The sequence below is a fragment of the Photinus pyralis genome, unplaced genomic scaffold (assembly GCF_008802855.1).
Source record: "Photinus pyralis isolate 1611_PpyrPB1 unplaced genomic scaffold, Ppyr1.3 Ppyr1.4_LG9, whole genome shotgun sequence".
NCBI lineage: Eukaryota > Metazoa > Arthropoda > Insecta > Coleoptera > Lampyridae > Photinus > Photinus pyralis.
The window spans coordinates 5,596,026-5,615,239 of NW_022170878.1; the positions used below are offsets into that span (position 1 = coordinate 5,596,026).

The 19,214-nt window shown below is 38.1% G+C and overlaps 2 protein-coding genes across 2 annotated transcripts; both read right to left on the minus strand.

The window, feature by feature from the left end:
• Window positions 1-784: 784 nt before the first annotated feature.
• Window positions 785-2,546, minus strand: LOC116180974 (gastrula zinc finger protein XlCGF46.1-like). The gene is made up of 2 exons (XM_031501168.1): window positions 2,458-2,546; window positions 785-2,373 (listed from the first exon to the last, which is right to left on the minus strand). Exon 2 carries the CDS (start codon window positions 2,369-2,371, stop codon window positions 995-997), a length of 1,377 nt encoding a protein of 458 aa, XP_031357028.1. The 5' UTR covers window positions 2,372-2,373; window positions 2,458-2,546; the 3' UTR covers window positions 785-994.
• Window positions 2,547-6,638: 4,092 nt separating this feature from the next.
• On the minus strand, window positions 6,639-14,815 carry LOC116180823. The gene is made up of 8 exons (XM_031500960.1): window positions 14,752-14,815; window positions 14,351-14,704; window positions 13,987-14,307; window positions 13,488-13,939; window positions 13,326-13,434; window positions 7,151-7,574; window positions 6,935-7,101; window positions 6,639-6,890 (listed from the first exon to the last, which is right to left on the minus strand). Exons 1-8 carry the CDS (start codon window positions 14,801-14,803, stop codon window positions 6,709-6,711), a joined length of 2,061 nt encoding a protein of 686 aa, XP_031356820.1. The 5' UTR covers window positions 14,804-14,815; the 3' UTR covers window positions 6,639-6,708.
• Window positions 14,816-19,214: the final 4,399 nt, after the last annotated feature.

The following is a 19,214-nucleotide window of genomic DNA, read 5'->3' on the forward strand; positions in this document are numbered from 1 at the left end:
CATTACGCGTTAAAACTTGCAGCTTATTATCTGTTGTGTGTTGACCAAAGTCACACTGAAAATCGTTGGAAATGTCAGTTTTAATATTCCATGCACAATCAGTTTGTTGTACTTCATTATCGAGCGATTTGGAGCACTGTGCAGTAATGGAAATTTCGTCCTTTATTGTAACCAATGTTTCGTTGTTTACTAAAATGTTATCTTGAAGATCGGATTGGATTTCTTCTTCGTGTTTTGGTTCGATTTTAATAATTGGCACGACATCATTTCCGTCCATATCCAGCATTAATGCCGTTACGTGTTTTGTTCTTTGGAGTCAGTCTATTTATAGGTCTAGGTACAGACGTAGACAAAGTTCTGGATGTAGCTCAAGGACCGGTGTAGGTAAAAGCGTCTCACTCCAGTGGCGCATCGATAAGTTTTATTTTTTTATATTATCCTCCATCGTTCCCTTTGGTTTTTCGCTTAACTCAAAATATACAATACAAGGCAGAACTATCTGAATATCGAAATGCAAGGTTTCCGATAAAGCGTTCGTAAACTATATATAAAGACCCAAACAACAACTGGAAATGAAGTCTCGTTGGCAGGCAGCAAAAACAATTAACAGAACGCGGCGGCGGTGGCTTATGTCCCCAGAATATCCAAGTACTTGACTGGTTGCATACAATTAAATATACAGGGTACTCGAAGAGATATGGACATCTCAAGCATGTTTCCCCTTCCGTTTCACTTTAATTTTCGCGACTAGAATATATATTTGGTCCTCTTCGGACGTCTCTTATCTCGCCTCTGTTTTTGCTTTCGATCATTTGCAGTCATAGTCTGTGACGAATAGTAGAGAATCCCATTTTTTTAAATCTGACATTTTTGTGTGGGTCATACTGGTCGACCACTCACTCAGTAATATATAATTATTTTGTTATTACGGAATCATTCATTTGAAAGAAATCTTTATTTACAAATGAAAATATCTGAGAAAAACACATTTGAATCAGTACCTATGTTGTAAAAGGTGTCGTGTAAAGTTGTTTTTGTAATTTGTCTTGTAATCACAATTGGTACATTTAAAATCTTTAGAGCCGGTATGTTTCAAAAGGTGCGATTTAAGACGTTGTTTATTATTTGTTCCATAATCGCAATCGGCACATTTAAAATCTTTAGAATCGGTATGTTTTAATAGGTGAGATTTAAGATACTGTTTAATATTTGTTCCATAATCACAATGGGCACATTTAAAATCTTTAGAATCGGTATGAATTAAACGATGTTGCTTAAAGTTGCTTTTGTAATTTGTCTCGTAATGACAATCAGCACATTTAAAATGTTTATAATCGATATGTTTTAAAAGGTGCTGAGTAAAGTTTTTTTTGCAGTTTGTCTTGTAATCACAATTAGTACAATTAAAATCTTTAATAGCGGCATGTTTTAAAAGGTGTGATTTAAGAGATTCTTTATTATTAGTTTCATAATCACAATGGGCACATTTTAAAGCTTTAGACACGGTATGTTTAAAAAGGTGAGATTTAAGATATTGTTTAATATTTGTTCCATAATCACAATGAGCACAATTAAAATCTTTAGAGTCGGTATGATTTAAAAAGTGCCGTTTAAAGTGGTGTTTGTTACTGGTCTCATAATTACATTTAGCACATTTTAAATCCTTAGAATCGGTATGACTTAATAGGTGTCGTGTAAGGTTGCTTTGGTAATTTGTCTCATAATCACAACTATCACATTTAAAATGTTTAGAATCTTTATGTTTTAGAAGATGTGGTTTTAAGTATCTTTTACTGTTTGTCGTGTAATCACAATGAGCACAATTAAAATCTTTAGAATCTAGATGTTTTAAAAGGTGCTGTTTATAACAGTATTTGTAATTTGTCTGATAATGACAATTACCACATTTAAAATCTTTAGAATCTTTATGTGTTAAAAGGTGTCGTTTGAAGTTGTTTTTCCGATTTGTCTTGTAATCACAATCAGCACATTGTAGCGCATTATGTTTGTGATTTAAAATGTGCTGTTGAAGCAGTTGTTTTTTCTTTGTTCGATAATCGCAATTAACACAGGTAAACTCTTTTAAAATAGTATTTTTTGAAATATGTTGTTTAGGTTGCAGCTTAGTGTTTCTTGTGTGTTGATCCAAGTCACATTCAAAATCATTGGATATTTCAGTATTGACATTCCATCCACAATCAGTTTGTTGTATTTCTTTATTATCGAGCGATTTAGAGCACTGTGCAGTGATGGTAACCTCCTCCTTTATTGTAACCAATGCTTCGTTACTTACTAAACAATTTTTTTGGAGATCTAAATGGATTTCTTCTTCTTGTTTTGGTTCGATTTTAATGACATCATTTCCGTCCATATCTAGCATCAACAACGTTATCAAAATATTTGTTAGAATTTTTGTTTATAAAAATCAATATTGGAATTATTGGAACGATTTCTTACCATTAGTCTATTTATAGCTTTGAACCAGAGATATAGATGTGTCTATCTCTGCTTTGGACCAAGTAGATAAGCTTTTGTTCTTTCTGTGGCTCAAGTAGAAGCTTTTCTAACTCCAGTGGCGTATCAATATTCCAAATATCCCTGCTCTGGTGTTACTTAGTCGGGGAACGCCTAACTACGATGAGCGTTTGCTTAAATTGTGGTACGAAAAACGTACCTACGCAGTTCCTTCATTCTCATACGTTAGCACTGGCACGCAAATCCTCTTAAAGCTGGTTTTACATCAACAAAAAATGGATCAATTTCTTGCTCAAGTCGCTTTGACAAGGTAAACACAAAATTGGATGCAATAACTTGATCAATTTCTTGTCGGATTAGTTCTATTTTTCTGGAAATTTTTACATCAACTCAGTAGTACCAACTACCATCAACCAACGTAAATAATTAAATCAAGATGTTTTTATCATTTTTATTCTTTTTCTACTCCGTAATCTTGTATTCAAGACAACATTTTTACACTTTTCACTTTTTTTTCTACACAATTAAAAAGAATGACAGCCTAACTTAAAGGTTGGTGAAATTGTACAATGACTTTAAAACACGTCTGTCGGGTTGGAAGAACATGAATGTGTATTTTTCACGTGCGTTTACGAACCCGGTAAGTTTAGAGTCTCGTATAATTTAGGCAAGCCGAGCTTGAGATTTAATAATTGTTTGTAAAAATAAATTTTGTTTGGAAACCTAGTTTCTGTGAACTGCTGCAGTCATTTTCGGTGACGAATAGTGGGCCGACAGTGGCATTTATTATTTTTTTTTGCGCGAATGAAAAATTTATAAATGACAACTTATCTTAATGATGACATGAGTTCCACAACTAAGCAAATGCCGAAATTAAAAATTAAAAAAAAAATCTTAAGGTCTTAGAGCGAGAGAAAAAATAGATTACTTGTATGTTAGCTCCCATACGCATATCCTACAATTCATGTACCTTTTACTCCTCTTAACGACGCAAATAAATTATGAAATGGCTGTCTACAATAAAAAGAATCATTTAGACAACATTTCAAATGTTATTACATAAGTCACAATGCCACATATTACAGAATTAATACTTAATAAGAAATGTTACAAGGGTTTGTGTGTCTTAAAAGGTGTCGTTTAAAATAGACTTTAACATTTGTCTTGTACTCACAATTAACACACTTAAATTCTTGAGAATCTGTATGTTTTAAAAGGTGTGATTTAAAACATTGTTTATTATTCGTTTCATAATCACAATGAGCACATTTTAAATCTTTCGAATCTGTATGTTTTAAAAGGTGTGATTTAAGGTATTGCTTATTATTTGTGCCATAATCACAATGAGCACATTTAAAATCCTTAGAATCGGTATGGTTTGAAAAGTGTCGTTGAAAGTGATATTTGTTACTTGTCTCGTAGTTACATTTAGCACATTTAAAATCTTTAGAATCGGTATGATTTAAAAGGTGTCGTGTAAAATTGCTTTTGTAATTTGTCTCGTAATCACAATTAGCACATTTTAAATGTTTCGAATCGGTATGATTTAAAAGGTGTTGTTTAAAGCTGGTTTTGTAATTTGTTTCATAATCACAATTAGCACATTTAAAACTTTTAGAATTGGTGGTATGTTTTAAAAGATGTGATTTAACACATTGTTTATTATTTGTTCCATAATCACAATGAGCACATTTAAAAACTTTAGGATTGGTATGTTTCAAAAGGTGTGATTTAAGACATTGTTTATTATTTGTTCCATAATCACAGTGAGCACATTTAAAAGCTTTAGAATCGTTATGATTTAACAGGTGTCGTTTAAAGTAGTATTTGTTACTTGTCTTGTAATCACAATTAGCACATTTAAGGTCTTTAGAATTATTTGTTGTGTATTGACCAAAGTCACATTGAAAATCAGAAATATCAGTTTTAATGTTCCATTCACAATCAGTTTGTTGTACTTCATTATTGAGCGATTTGGAGCACTGTGCAGTATTGGTACTTTCTTCCTTTATTGTAACCAACGCTTCGTTGCTTACCAAAATGTTATCTTGAAGACCGGAATTTATTTCTTCTTCTTGTTTTGGTTCGATTTTAATCAGTGGTACATCATTTCCGTCCATTTACAATTTTTTGTATCCACTAACTAGCTCCAGACGTAAAATGCTCTGACCATAGAACAACAAACTTAGAATGGAAACTGTAATGTAATGTAAAAATGACGCGCCATCTCGTGTATGTTCTCAGCAGCTTTTGCGTGAATGGCGCCAAATTTAAATATTAAAATGTAAGCTACGTCCGCATTATACTAATTTCTCCGGATCTGTAACAATAACATTGGATTTGACTAGCTGAAACCTAAAAGGTAAATGAATCCAGCCAGTGAAGTCCAATTTTGTTTGTTAGGGATCCAAATGAATTCAGTTTAATGCGGATGCACCTCACCAGTCAGGGCCTTCAAAGAGTACAGGGTACTTGTTTTATAAGTAACAACTCCAATTAATCCAATCAAGGAGTTATATTTAATTTAATATGATTATACAAGATACAAGATCAACGTCATGGAACTCTACTGTATGATGCTCTCGAGATCGCTCTAAAAACAAAACATGTAGCAATTTATTACAATTCAATTAGTGTTACCTGCTAAATATAATGTGCGAACTGCCACACGCTTTAAATCTCTTCGTGTTCCAGGTTCTAAAGGGCAGCCAGAAAAATGACGTTCACAAACCAAAAACTGTTGTGTAAATTTCTTCCACATTATATTCTAAACCAATTCTTAAAAACTTCGGGCTCCATTTTTGGGAAACGTCTTCACAATTTGTCACACAACATTTACGTTCTCGACTTGTATATGCATAATTCATTGTAATAATGAATAGTAATTATACTTAAAGTACAATAAGCCGTCAATCAAAATTCAAAATTCAACTGTCATAATGGCGCACACGCACTAAAGTCACTAGATTTAGTAACTTTAACACGAACGCTAACTATGCGCCATCTATTGAATGTTCTCCAAACTAATTATATTTGTACTCAGTTGTTCCCGTTTACGTTTCCCTTCTAAGTTTTTTGTTCTGGGGCTCTGACTGTATCTCAAGTACCGGGAAGTGTCTACTGCAGGTTGGTCACGTCTCACTTCCAGTGGTGGAGTGATAGGTTTTATTTTTTTACTGCATCCAAAAACTGTGGTTTCTCTTCAATTGCAGAGAAATCTGTCGTCTTTATTAAACAAGAGACTGGCGTTTTTGAAAATTGTAATCTTCGAACGTTCTAGAAGCTTTAGCTTACTTCCTCCAGCTGTTTCCCCTACCTTCACGAAAGGTGTGCAACTGGCAATAAGCGCCTGTCCAGGGCTAAATTATTGTGTATTTGTGCGTACTGGATAGGCGTACAAGAAACGAGAGAGAGAAGAGGCTGTGTAACGAAGCACTCGTTTGGCGCCATGACATTTACCAGACCCAATGAACACACTGTATATAAGTGCACTCAACCGGATACTTCAAGACTACAATCGTATACGCTGGGCCTATGCGTTGTACGTATGTCAACCGCTGACAGTACAAGCAAGCTATTTATCGTATATAACTGATCACTTTTGTAACCGTTCCCGTGGAGATTTAAATTACTTTTGCATTTACTGCATTACAAGCTCTTGATCAGCTGTGAAGCTGAAATAAAGCTTGCGGAGACTCTTTAAGTACTGCCAAAGAGCCGTTAAGTCTCTTAAACACATGTCACTTTTAATGAATTACGAAGACTTTTAAAAACCGTATACTCTCTAAGCCTCTCCAACGCTTTGAGATTTTTTAGATGGCATCTGAAGCCTTTGGAAGGGCTTTTGGACCCTGTTGCCAACTTTTACAAACTTACAAAGGCCTGTGAGCGCACTTGGGAGGCCCTGTACACTCGCAAGAGTATTAAAAGCTCTTACAGTTTCTTAAAAACCTTTCAAAGCTGCTAAGGAGTAAGTGTTCAAGCGGTACCTAGGGGCGAATCCAGAAAGCGCTTCGCTTTACTGGTACTAGTCCCCAGTGAATGAGGCCCCCGCAGTTTTAGAAACCCCTTCTTCTGCATCCTGTTTTAGGTACATTTGTCCTTGACTGCATTTTACCGATGCGTATAAATCTTTCATTGTCATCCACTCAAGGAGAGTACACTTGACTTTCAAACTTTATCAATAGAACAATCGGTATCGATAGACAATGTAATAAAAGAAAAGATAAAAACTTAATGTCGACTCTCCGAGCTTGAATTACTAATCGTGTCGCTTCGCATTTCTATATCTTCGCCGAGTTCAATCACCTGGTGTCGCCTCCGCCTCCACCTGAGGTACACTAGAAAGCCGACGCCGCCCGTGACCACAAGCAGAGCAACGGCGACCCCTATCCCCAAACCGGCGACGTTAATCTCTAAAAACTGCCGTTTAGAAAATGAGATTTCGGTCCAATCTCACCTGAAGGCGGGACGACGGTCAGCATCACGTTGGCGGCGATTTCCGTACGTTTCTCGTCGCGGATGAGCGCGACGGCGCAGCGCCACGGACCGCTGTCCTCGGTTCTGGCCTTGATTAGCGAAATGCCGCACTCCCCGCGCTCCAGACCTTTCCCGTAGTAGCGAAGGCTGCCGAGCGGAAATAAGAACGGTTGAGCCGCCGGAAAGTCATACGTACTCTGTCGTGCTGTCCTCCTTCCTCACGTGGTAGATAGTGCCGTTGGGCGCCGTGAATTGGCAGTAGGCGAGCGGTACTCCGACCGTGTTGCACAATAGCTGCGCGTTGTTGCCGGCGTCGACCTCGATGTTAGGATAGGCGCGGAGAATGTCGCTGACCACCACTTCGACGATTATGTTTTCGTTGGGGATGCCAGTTTTGCGCGCGTAGGTGCACATCCAGGTGCCGTTGTCCGAGGGGTAGGTTTGCTGGATTGTGAAAGAGCACTGTCCCAAATTGATTCGGACATCATCTTCGTTGGTGTATTTGGTGCCGTTGGGCGATATTATAAAGCAATAGTCAGTGGTGTAGGGCACTTCGCAGTGTACGGTCAGGGTCTTATTCAACTCCGTGACGACTGTTGAGCGTTTTGTGTAGGTAGGGGCTATGCAACGCCAAAAAAAAGATTAGCATTAGTAGAATGGCACCTTTTGTCTGATTTCACGTGCTGCGCTTTGCGAACTATCAAAAATTTCAAGGATCTAAATCAAAACTGATTTTAAGGATTTGATGAGGACGTAACTAGCTTCCGAATGCAGAAAATTGTACAGTTTGGTAAAAATGCAAGTATAGATACTCAACTGTAACTATAAATATGAGTGTAAATAGTGGGAAAGATGCATTTAACGCGGTGCCGAAGCTGCCGCGTTTTGCATTTTGAAAGTTTGAACCGCCCACTCGGCAGATTCCGAAGATAGAAATTAAGCCAAGAGCGAGAAATCAGATTTTCGCAGCATTTCTAAGATAGGGGACAAGAAAGTCACGCCGTAACTCAGCGGGGATTCTATTGGCGGTCCGTGCAGAAAGCAACTGGAGGATAAATTTCAATTGCACGTCGAAGAAGCGGTCTTGGTGAGGGTAACTAGAAACTAGATTTGCTTTTAAAAATGATAAACTTAGAGACAAACCTAGGCATAAAGTTTAGCTTAAGAAAAGTTACCATAACAAACCTCTCCACTCTACCAAGGGCTGTGCCCTCGGTTGGGTTCGGCTCGCATTTGGCACGATCGCCATCAATTTTGCAATTATCATTTTTTAACAAAGCCTAGGTTTGCTGGAGTGATTTTTTAGGCTGAACCTCTACTATTCTTAAGATTGTGCCGAACTTGCCTTCGGCTCGCTCGACAATCCCTTTGGAATTACAATTTTTGACAACACCTGTAAACTAGATTTGCTTAAAAATGATAAAATTAGAGACATTGCCGAGCGTGCCGAAGGCGAGTTCGGCACAAACGTAGGCATAGTAGAAGTTTAGCTTATGAAAAGTCACCTTACTTTTCGGTCAAAATCAAACGCGATTTCCTTTCGATGGTCAGGAAAATGATGCAAAAACTATTAAAATCGGTTCATTGACTCCATGAACACCCTGTAGAAGTGAGATCAATGCAATTACTCATTTTTTCAAAGATGCTAATTAATGCCCTACGTTTTCGTGAAAATTAAAACGCGATTTCTGTTGGAAACTAAGGAAAATGCCCCTAAAATCATTGAAAATCGGAAAAAGTGAGTTCATTGATTTTATGAACACCCTGTAGAAAATACATCGGAAGATTTTATTTAATATCATATATTTTCGTCAAAATCAAGCGCAAAGTCCTTACGATTTTGCGCAAAATGTCCCAAAAATTCTCTACAATGGGAAAATGGGTGTTTATGGACTCTATGAACAATTATTGAACATCCTGTACAAGCGACACTAATGAAGCAACCAAAGTCCTTAGGATTTTGCGGAAAATGCCTCAAAAAACTCTAAAAATGAACAGCCCTTACAAGCGACTCCTAAAAATGCTAATTATTATCATCCGTTTTTGTCAAAATCAAGGAGTAGTGCTGTTGGATGCTCCGGAAAACCCTTAAAAATCGGATGATGTGTGTTTATATTAACCTTATGAACACCCTGTAGGAGTGGCATCCGGGTAATTACTATTTTTTTCAAAAACACTAACTAAAATCGCCTGTTTTTGACAAAATAGCCGAGTTCTTTTGTTTTTTCTGGATATTGACTCTATATGAACACCCTGTACAAGCGACAGTAGACTAATTGCCCTCAAAATGTTAATTAATATCATATGTTTTTCTCAAAATCTTATGCTACTTCCTTTGGATTTTCCAGAAAATGCCCCAAATCCTCTTAAAAAGCGAAAAGTGGGTGTTCATTGACTTTATGAACGTCCTGTATATGTGAAATACGTGAAATCATATGTTTCGTCAAAATCAAACCCAACGTCCGATTTTGCAGAAAAAAGCCTAAAATAGACAAGTGAGAGTTTATTGACTCATGAGCAGATAAACACCCTGTACAATCGGCACTAATACAATTACCAATTTTCCTTAAAATGATAATTCATATCATCCGCTTTTATCTCGTAAATCAAGCGCGATTTCCTTTCGATTCTCCCGAAAATGCCTCAAAAACACTTAAAAATCGGAAAATGAGTGTTTATAGACCTTACGAACACCCTGTAGAAGTGACATCTGTAATTACTAATTTTTGCCTAAACGTCAACTAAAAATCATCAATTTTTGTCAAGATTAAACGCGAAATAGTAACTTATCGACCCTGTGGACACCCTGTAGAAGTGACAGCCGTGTAGGTAATTACCAATTTTCTTAAAAACGATAAGAAATTCATGTGTTTCCTAGGTAGAGTAGACGAAGTTACCATACAACTCTGCCTAGGGTTGTGCCCTCGGTTGTGTTCGACTCGTGTTCGACACGATTGCCATCAATTTTAACCAAGTTTAGATTTGTTAGGGTTACTTCTTAGGCTGAGTTTCATCTCTGCCTAGGGTTGTGCCAAACTCGCCTTCGGCTCGCTCGGCAATGGCTCTGGGATTATGATTTTTGACAGCATAGGTAAACTAGGTTTGTTTAAAAATGATAAATTTAGAGACATTGCCGAGCGAGCCGTAGGCTTGTTCGGCACAAACCTAGGCAGAGTAAAAGTTCCGCTTAAGAAAAGTTACCATACCAAACTCTGCCAAGGGTTGTGCCCTAGGTTAGGTTCGACTCGTGTTCGGCACGATTGCCATCAATTTTAACAAAGTTTAGATTTGTTAGGGTTACTTCTTAGGCTGAACGTCATTTTTGCCTAGGTTTGTGCCGAACTCGCCTTCGGATCGCTCGGCAATGTCTCTGAAATTACGATTTTTGACAGTATAGGCTCAAAAATGATAAATTTAGAGACATTGCCGAGCGAGCCGTAGGCGAATTCGGCACAAACCTAGGCAGAGTAAAAGTTCGGCTTAAGAAAAGTTACCATGCCAAACTGTGCCAAGGGATGTGCCCTAGGTTAGGTTCGACTCGTGTTTGGTACGATTGCCATCAATTTCAACAAAGTTTAGATTTGTTAGGGTTACTTCATTCTTTGCCTAGGTTTGTTCCGAACTTGCCTTCGGCTCGCTCGGCAATGCCTCTGGAATTACGATTTTTGATAGCATAGACAAACTAAATTTGCTTAAAAATGATACATTTAGAGACATTGCCGAGCGAGCCGTAGGCGAGTTCGGCACAAACCTAGGCAGAGTAAAAGTTCCGCTTAAGAAAAGTTACCATACCAAACTCTGCCAAGGGTCGTGCCCTAGGTTAGGTTCAACTCGTGTTCGGCACGATTGCCATCAATTTTAACAAAGTTTAGATTTGTTAGGGTAACTTCTTAGGCTGAACGTCATTTTTGCCAAGGTTTGTGCCGAACTCGCCTTCGGCTCGCTCGGCAATGTCTCTGAAATTACGATTTTTGACAGTATAGGCTCAAAAATGATAAATTTAGAGACATTGCCGAGCGAGCCGTAGGCGAGTTCGGCACAAACCCAGGCAGAGTAAAAGTTCCGCTTAAGAAAAGTTACCATACCAAACTCTGCCAAGGGTTGTGCCCTAGGTTAGGTTCGACTCGTGTTCGGCACGATTGCCATCAATTTTAACAAAGTTTAGATTTGTTAGGGTAACTTCTTAGGCTGAACGTCATTTTTGCCAAGGTTTGTGCCGAACTCGCCTCCGGCTCGCTCGGCAATGTCTCTAAATTTATCATTTTTGAGCCTATACTGTCAAAAATCGTAATTTCAGAGACATTGCCGAGCGAGCCGAAGGCGAGTTCGGCACAAACCTTGGCAAAAATGACGTTCAGCCTAAGAAGTAACCCTAACAAATCTAAACTTTGTTAAAATTGATGGCAATCGTGCCGAACACGAGTTGAACCTAACCTAGGGCACGACCCTTGGCAGAGTTTGGTATGGTAACTTTTCTTAAGCGGAACTTTTACTCTGCCTAGGTTTGTGCCGAACTCGCCTACGGCTCGCTCGGCAATGTCTCTGAAATTACGATTTTTGACAGTATAGGCCCAAAAATTATATATTTTGAGACATTGCCTTCGGCTCGCTCGGCAATGCCTCTGGAATTACGGTTTTTGACATAATAGGTAAACTAGGTTTGCTTAATGATAAATTTACAGACATTGCCGAGCGAGCCGTAGGCGAGTTCGGCACAAACCTAGGCAGAGTAGAAGTTCAGCTTAAGAAAAGTTAATATATTAAACTCTGCCAAGGGTTGTGCCCTCGGTTGTGTTCGACTCGTGTTTGGTACGACTGCCATCAATTTCAACAAAGTTTAGATTTGTTAGGGTTACTTCTTAGGCTGAACTTCATCTTTGCCTAGGTTTGTTCCGAACTTGCCTTCGGCTCGCTCGGAAATGCCTTTGGAATTACGATTTTTGATAGCATAGGCAAACTAGATTTGCATAAAAATGATACATTTAGAGACATTGCCGAGCGAGCCGTAGGCGAGTTCGGCACAAACCTAGGCAGAGTAAAAGTTCCGCTTAAGAAAAGTTACCATACCAAACTCTGCCAAGGGTTGTGCCCTAGGTTAGGTTCGACTCGTGTTCGGCACGATTGCCATCAATTTTAACAAAGTTTAGATTTGTTAGGGTTACTTCTTAGGCTGAACTTCATCTTTGCCTAGGTTTGTTCCGAACTTGCCTTCGGCTCGCTCGGAAATGCCTCTGGAATTACAATTTTTGATAGCATAGGCAAACTAGGTTTGCTTAAAAATGGTACACTTAGAGACATTGGCTAGCGAGCCGTAGGCGAGTTCGGCACAAACCTAGGCAGAGTAAAAGTTCCGCTTAAGAAAAGTTACCATACCAAACTCTGCCTAGGGTTGTGCCCTCGGTTGTGTTCGACTCGTGTTCGACACGATTGCCATCAATTTTAACCAAGTTTAGATTTGTTAGGGTTACTTCTTAGGCTGAGTTTCATCTCTGCCTAGGGTTGTGCCAAACTCGCCTTCGGCTCGCTCGGCAATGGCTCTGGGATTATGATTTTTGACAGCATAGGTAAACTAGGTTTGTTTAAAAATGATAAATTTAGAGACATTGCCGAGCGAGCCGTAGGCTTGTTCGGCACAAACCTAGGCAGAGTAAAAGTTCCGCTTAAGAAAAGTTACCATACCAAACTCTGCCAAGGGTTGTGCCCTAGGTTAGGTTCGACTCGTGTTCGGCACGATTGCCATCAATTTTAACAAAGTTTAGATTTGTTAGGGTTACTTCTTAGGCTGAACGTCATTTTTGCCTAGGTTTGTGCCGAACTCGCCTTCGGCTCGCTCGGCAATGTCTCTGAAATTACGATTTTTGACAGTATAGGCTCAAAAATTATAAATTTAGAGACACAAACCTAGGCAGAGTAGAAGTTCAGCTTAAGAAAAGTTACCATAGCAAACATCTTCACTCTGATGCCGAGGTTTGTGTCCTCGGTTGTGCTCAGCTCGTCTTCGACTGGGTTGTTATCAATTATTGTTTTTAACAATGTATAGGTTGATAGGGTGTATTTCTGACTTTTTGCAAATTCGCGAGCAGTTTTTTGTTGGAAGACAATCGATGGTTTGTTTGTGACTTTCTTCTAGCGTTCTGAGCCTTGACGATTGCTACTGTTTTGGATTTTACAGGGTAAAAATATATTCAAAAATCGCAGTCGATTTCCGACAACTCATTTTTCGCACGAACTGTTTGGAATTTTCTAATGAAACTTGAACTTTTTTACTTAATGAGCGACTTAGACACGCATTTTTTTTAATGCCTGACTTAAGTTTGTTCTCGGGTCATCGCAGGGCAGTACGTGATGTCCAATGAAATTTGAGTACTCACGTTTTGCCCTGCCCACTTTTAAGTACGTTCCCCCGTATTTAATCCTGTTCGGACCGATCATATTGCAACTCCAATAGCCGTGTTCGAAGCTTAGCAGAGGTTTTTGGATCTGAAACAGCGAGGGCGTTAACGTGCTTTGAGCGGTAGGTAAAACTTCCCGACCTCTATGACGCAAACGCCCTTGTTGAAATCGGTGCCGAGCGTCAGGTAGCGATCGGTTGCGGTTCCCAACCTTACATTGAAAGGTCTTCGGTTCGGTGCCGTGAGGGTGCACTTTGAGAGGCTACCGCTCCCGCCTATAACTCTACAACCCACTCGCAGTGCATTTGTCGTCTCTTCTACTATCGGTAGAACGGTTAGGTCGTCCCTCGCTTGGTACGTGACCGTATACTCCGCAGTTTCGAGAGCGTCATCGCTGCCGCTGTAACACTTCCACGTTCCAAGGTGGTGGAACGCAAACGAGCTGATGCTGTACTTGCAATCTTCGGTTATTATCATTTGATTTTGCGGGTTGTAGAGCGCGCAAAACGGTTGAGTTATTGGGACGCCGCAGCGGATGGTCACGGCGGTTCCCAAAACCACGTACCTAGTTTGGTGGTGCAAACCGCTGTCGACTGCAATCAATTGTTGAGCACCCTCAAAACTCAAAGCGCAAACTTACTGTTGACCCTTGTTTTAAACTCGTTACGATAGTACCTCCCCTTCTTGCTCTTCGCGGTTAAGGTCCACATCAGCTTGTTCACCTCATCATAGAGGCCGTTAGTGTATTTAAATCCGCACAGGCCGTGCCCCAACGCCTGAATGTTCTTCGTGATATCTGCACCCTTCACGGTATCCGCACCTTGCAGATCCAAGGGTATCACCATGTCGTTTACCTTCAGCTCGCAACTCTCTAGCTCCACGCCTTCGGGCGTAATCAAATGGTTGAAGAAGCCGCTTCCATCCAAAATGGTCACAACCGATCTCAGAATGCCGGTTTTATCTACAACGAGAATGGACTTTCCGCCCTTAAAAATTCCACTTACAATAAAAGCGAACCGAAAACTCAATGGTATCCATCTTAATTTCGTTCTGTTCCTCGTCAAAGTACGCCGGGGTAAGCATCCACTTGTTCGGCCCCTTATCGTCGACTTTCATCACCTGTATCTGGCACAGTCCCTTAATACCGAGCGTGGTGATTATGTTGAATATCTCCGCTCTCTGATCCAGCGAGCGTCTGGACGGAGGCTGTATGTCGAAAACGCCCTTCTGGCCGGTGTCGGCCTCATAGTAGCACGTTTCGATCAATGGATCCTCCAGTTCTTCTTGAACCCCAAACGTGTACTCTCCTTCCTGCACGACTTCGATGATTTTGTTCGCCGGAATGTACTGCAAGGGGCCTGCGGAGAAGCGGTTCACGCCGTAACATAAGCGGATCGGAACTTACTCGAAAGTTTGGCGAGAAGAAGCAACACCAGAAGGCTTGTAAGTGCAGCCATGACCGTGGACGAACGAAAAGTGATTTCAAGTGCTCGCCCATTCTTTTTTTGATTATCTCAAGGGCTCTTTAGATAACAGTTCTGTCATTGTTGTTAAGCGTGACTTGGTGAGAACGTTTTACTTACCAAGTGAATGTTAAAACCTCCATGAAGTAGAAAGGCTGGCTTCTAAGGAAAATTCAATCATGCATCTAATTATTACCCCTTCGTTTTGTGTCTAATTGAACTTTGATTTGCAAAAATGTATGTCTATTATCTTTTTAACGCAATTCACCTATCTGGGGTACCTACATAATTGAATTTATGTTGTTGTTACAGGGTGACCCAATAAGACTCTGTTCCTCGGCCATATCTCGGGAACCGTTCGTCGTATGACTTAGGGGTAAAAAAATTATCGGTTATTAGAATCGCTGGAAAATATTTTCAAGTTCTTAAAATGGCCACCAGAGGGCGTAACTGCCATCTTAAATTTTAAAATTGCATTTTCTTTAAATTTCGCATAATAAACTAAACATTCTTTTTTCACATTTTTGAAGAGAACCAATTTATCTATCATTTTCGTAAAAACAAAAACTCAGTTATTTCAAAAACAAAGATGGTGTGGGGCGTTCAATTGTTTTTGCAATAACCTGCTTTAACTTTTTTTTTTTTGAGTTGGATCCATCGTTCCTCGAAATGGGGGTTGAAATATATTATGTTATCAAAAATCTCTAAACCTTCCCCATATAGTATTCGTTGAAGTTTTTAAAAATAACAGCGACTATAGTTTCGGCGTACTGCCATCATCAGGCGATGTGAAAGTTAACAGGAAAACGGTAAATTACAAACGTTGAAGACGGATAAGACGAACATGTTGTTTTTTTTAATTATTAACTGGCCGAAGCCAAGTGAAAAACCTGAAGGGTGGTTAAAACGGAAAGGTTGTCCTAAGTTTCAAGACGAATTAATTATCAAGCCTTGTTAAGACAACCAACCGGGGGGTTGAATTTTTACATTAAACTTTAATGTAAAAATTCAACCCCCCGGTTGGTTGTCTTAACAAGGCTTGATAATTAATTCGTCTTGAAACTTAGGACAACCTTTCCGTTTTAACCACCCTTCAGGTTCTTCACTTGGCTTCGGCCAGTTTATAATTAAAAAAAACAACATGTTCGTCTTATCCGTCTTCAACGTTTGTAATTTACCGTTTTCCTGTTAACTTTCACATCGCCTGATGATGGCAGTACGCCGAAACTATAGTCGCTGTTATTTTTAAAAAACTTCAACGAATAAAACTATATGGGGAAGGTTTAGAGATTTTTGATAACATAATAACTGCTTTAACTTCTTAACCGTTTTTAACAAATTTGGTATGGTCGAAAAGAGCATTCCTTGACGAGAATCAACAAAAATATAGTTAATTTAGTTGAATCCTTCTCCGCCAGGGGGCTAGTTTTGACACTATGATCTAAAATCCTAAAAAAATCAAATGGAATGATACGACTTTTTCTTTATGAAAAAGTAGTCAAATAACACCCAAAGAGGCCAGTGAAAACCGTTTTTCAAAATCTCGTTCCCAACCTCAAATATTCGGAAAATTAGCTTAATTAATTAATAAATAAAAATGCTTGAATTGTATCTTATTTGACGTATTTCCGGTATTTGTCGATGACGCGAAAGATTGTTTGGAAAAGGACCCTACACTTGATGTAGGCCTTGGAAAATTAAACAAATGAAACACGATACATTATAAAATATTAACAGCCGTAATTTGTAAATTATTCTGCTGTGTTTACATTCAAAAAGTGCAGTTTTTTGAATTTGCAATCTTTTCTAAAATGCCGATTTCTAACCAAGAAGTATTTATATGCTGGCGGCGATGGTTCGTGGTCGATTCGGATAACGCAAATAGAAGATGTGGGCAGCGATGATCGCATTTTGAAAATACTTAAAATATATCGCCAGCATATTAAATGCTTCTCGGTTAGAAATCGGCATTTTAGAAAAGATTACAAATTCAAAAAACTGCACTTTCTGAATGTAAACACAGCAGAACAATTTACAAATTACGGCTGTTATTATTTTATAAGGCATCGTGTTTCATTTGTTTAATTTTCCAAGACCTACCTAAAAGTGTAGGGTGCTTTTCTTTCGCGCCATCGACAAATACCGGAAATACGTCAAATAAGATACAATTTAATCATGAGTATTAATTAATTAATTAATCTCATTTTCCCAATATTTGAGGTTAGGAACGAGATTTTGAAAAACGGTTTTCACTGGCCTCTTTGGATGTTATTCATATCATTCCATTTGATTTTTTTGATTTTTTTAGTATTTTGGGTCATAGTGTCAAAACTAGCCCCCTGGCGGAGAAGGATTCAACTAAATTAACTATATTTTTGTTGATTCTCGTCAAGGAATGCTCTTTTCGACCATACCAAATTTGTTAAAAACGGTTATTGCAAAATCAATTGAACGCCCCACACCATCTTTGTTTTTGAAATAACTGAGTTTTTGTTTTTACGAAAATGATAGATAAATTGGTTCTCTTCAAAAATGTGAAAAAAGAATGTTTAGTTTATTATACGAAATTTAAAGAAAATGCAATTTTAAAATTTAAGATGGCAGTTACGCCCTCTGGTGGTCATTTTAAGAACTTGAAAATATTTTTCAGCGATTCTTCATGACCGATTTACCCAATAATTTTGTTTTACCCCAAAGTCATATGACGAACGGTTCTCGAGATATGGCCGAGGAACAGTCTTATTGGGTCACCCGGTCACAATGTCTAAAAATATAGGTATTACTTACAACTTTTTTTCTCTCCAATGCTCCAAAGTACCAGAGGTGAGTCAGTAATTCCAAATTAAATTAGAAATTACTGACTTAAAATAGGAAATTCCGGCTTTAATTCCTAAATACGAGTGCGTAGAAGAGCTACTTAACCATTTTTTTAATTGGCGACCTTAACACATTAAATTTCCCGTACGTATACTCAGTAATTCCAAACTAAATTAGAAATTATTGACTTAAAGTAGGAAATTACGGCTTTAATTACTAAATACGTTTACGTAGAAGAGCCACTTAACAATTTTTTTTTAATTGGCGACCTGAACACATTAATTCCTGTACGTACACTCAGTAATTTCAAATTAAATTAGAAATTATTGACTTAAAGTAGGAAATTACGGCTTTAATTACTAAATACGAGTGCGTAGAAGAGCCACTTAACAATTTTTTTTAATTGGCGACCTGAACACATTAATTCCTGTACGTACAGTCGTACACTCAGGAATTTCAAATTAAATTCGAAATTATTGACTTAAAGTAGGAAATTACGGCTTTAATTACTAAATACGAGTGCGTAGAACAGCCACTTAACCCTTTTTTTAAATTGGCGACCTGAACACCAAATTTCCTCTACGTATACTCAGTAATTTTAAATTAAATTCGAAATTATTGACTTAAAGTAGGAAATTACGGCTTTAATTACTAAATACGATTACGTAGAAGAGCCACTTAACAATTTTTTTTTAATTGGCGACCTGAACACATTAATTCCTGTACGTACACTCAGTAATTTCAAATTAAATTAGAAATTATTGACTTAAAGTAGGAAATTACGGCTTTAATTACTAAATACGAGTTCGTAGAAGAGCCACTTAACCATTTTTTTTAAATTGGCAACCTGAACACATTAATTCCTTTACGTACACTCAGTAATTTCAAATTAAATTAGAAATTATTGACTTAAAGTAGGAAATTCCTTCTTTAATTACTAAATACGAGTGCGTAGAACAGCCACTTAACCATTTTTTTAAATTGGCGACCTGAACACCAAATTTCCTCTACGTATACTTAAATTAAATTCGAAATTATTGACTTAAAGTAGGAAATTACGACTTTAATTACTAAATACGAGTCCGTAGAAGAGCCACTTAACCATTTTTTTTAAATTGGCGGGCATTTTCCCAATATTTGAAGTTAGGAACGAGATTTTGAAAAACGATTTTCACTGGCCTCTTTGGATGTTATTTGGCCACTTTTTCATAAAGAAAAAGTCATATCATTCAATTTTAATTTTTTTGATTTTTTTAGGATTTTGGGTTATAGTGTCAAAACTAACCCCCTAGCGGAGAAGGATTCAACTAAATTGACTATATTTTGGTTGATTCCCATTGCCCAAAGGATGCTCTTTTCAACTATACCAAATTTGTTAAAATCGGCCAAACGGTTAAGAAGTTAAAGGAGGTTATTGCAAAAACAATTGAACGCCCCACACCATCTTTGTTTTTGAAATAACTGAGTTTTGTTTTTACGAAAATGATAGATAAACTGGTTCTCTTTAAAAATACGAAAAAATAATGTTATGTTATTATGCGAAATTGAAAGAAAATGCAATTTTAAAATTTAAGATGGCAGTTACGCC

What these genes read in the sequence shown, in the direction of transcription:
- LOC116180974 (XM_031501168.1), bottom strand. Translation starts at nt 2,371, where the DNA reads ATGGACGGAAATGATGTCATTAAAATCGAACCAAAACAAGAAGAAGAA.
- LOC116180823 (XM_031500960.1), bottom strand. Translation starts at nt 14,803, where the DNA reads ATGGCTGCACTTACAAGCCTTCTGGTGTTGCTTCTTCTCGCCAAACTT. An exon ending in AGGGCGTTTGCGTCATAGAG is followed by an intron (nt 13,435 to 13,487) that starts GTCGGGAAGTTT and finishes TCGCTGTTTCAG; the next exon opens with ATCCAAAAACCTCTGCTAAG. An exon ending in AAAAGTGGGCAGGGCAAAAC is followed by an intron (nt 7,575 to 13,325) that starts GTGAGTACTCAA and finishes GGCGTTGCATAG; the next exon opens with CCCCTACCTACACAAAACGC.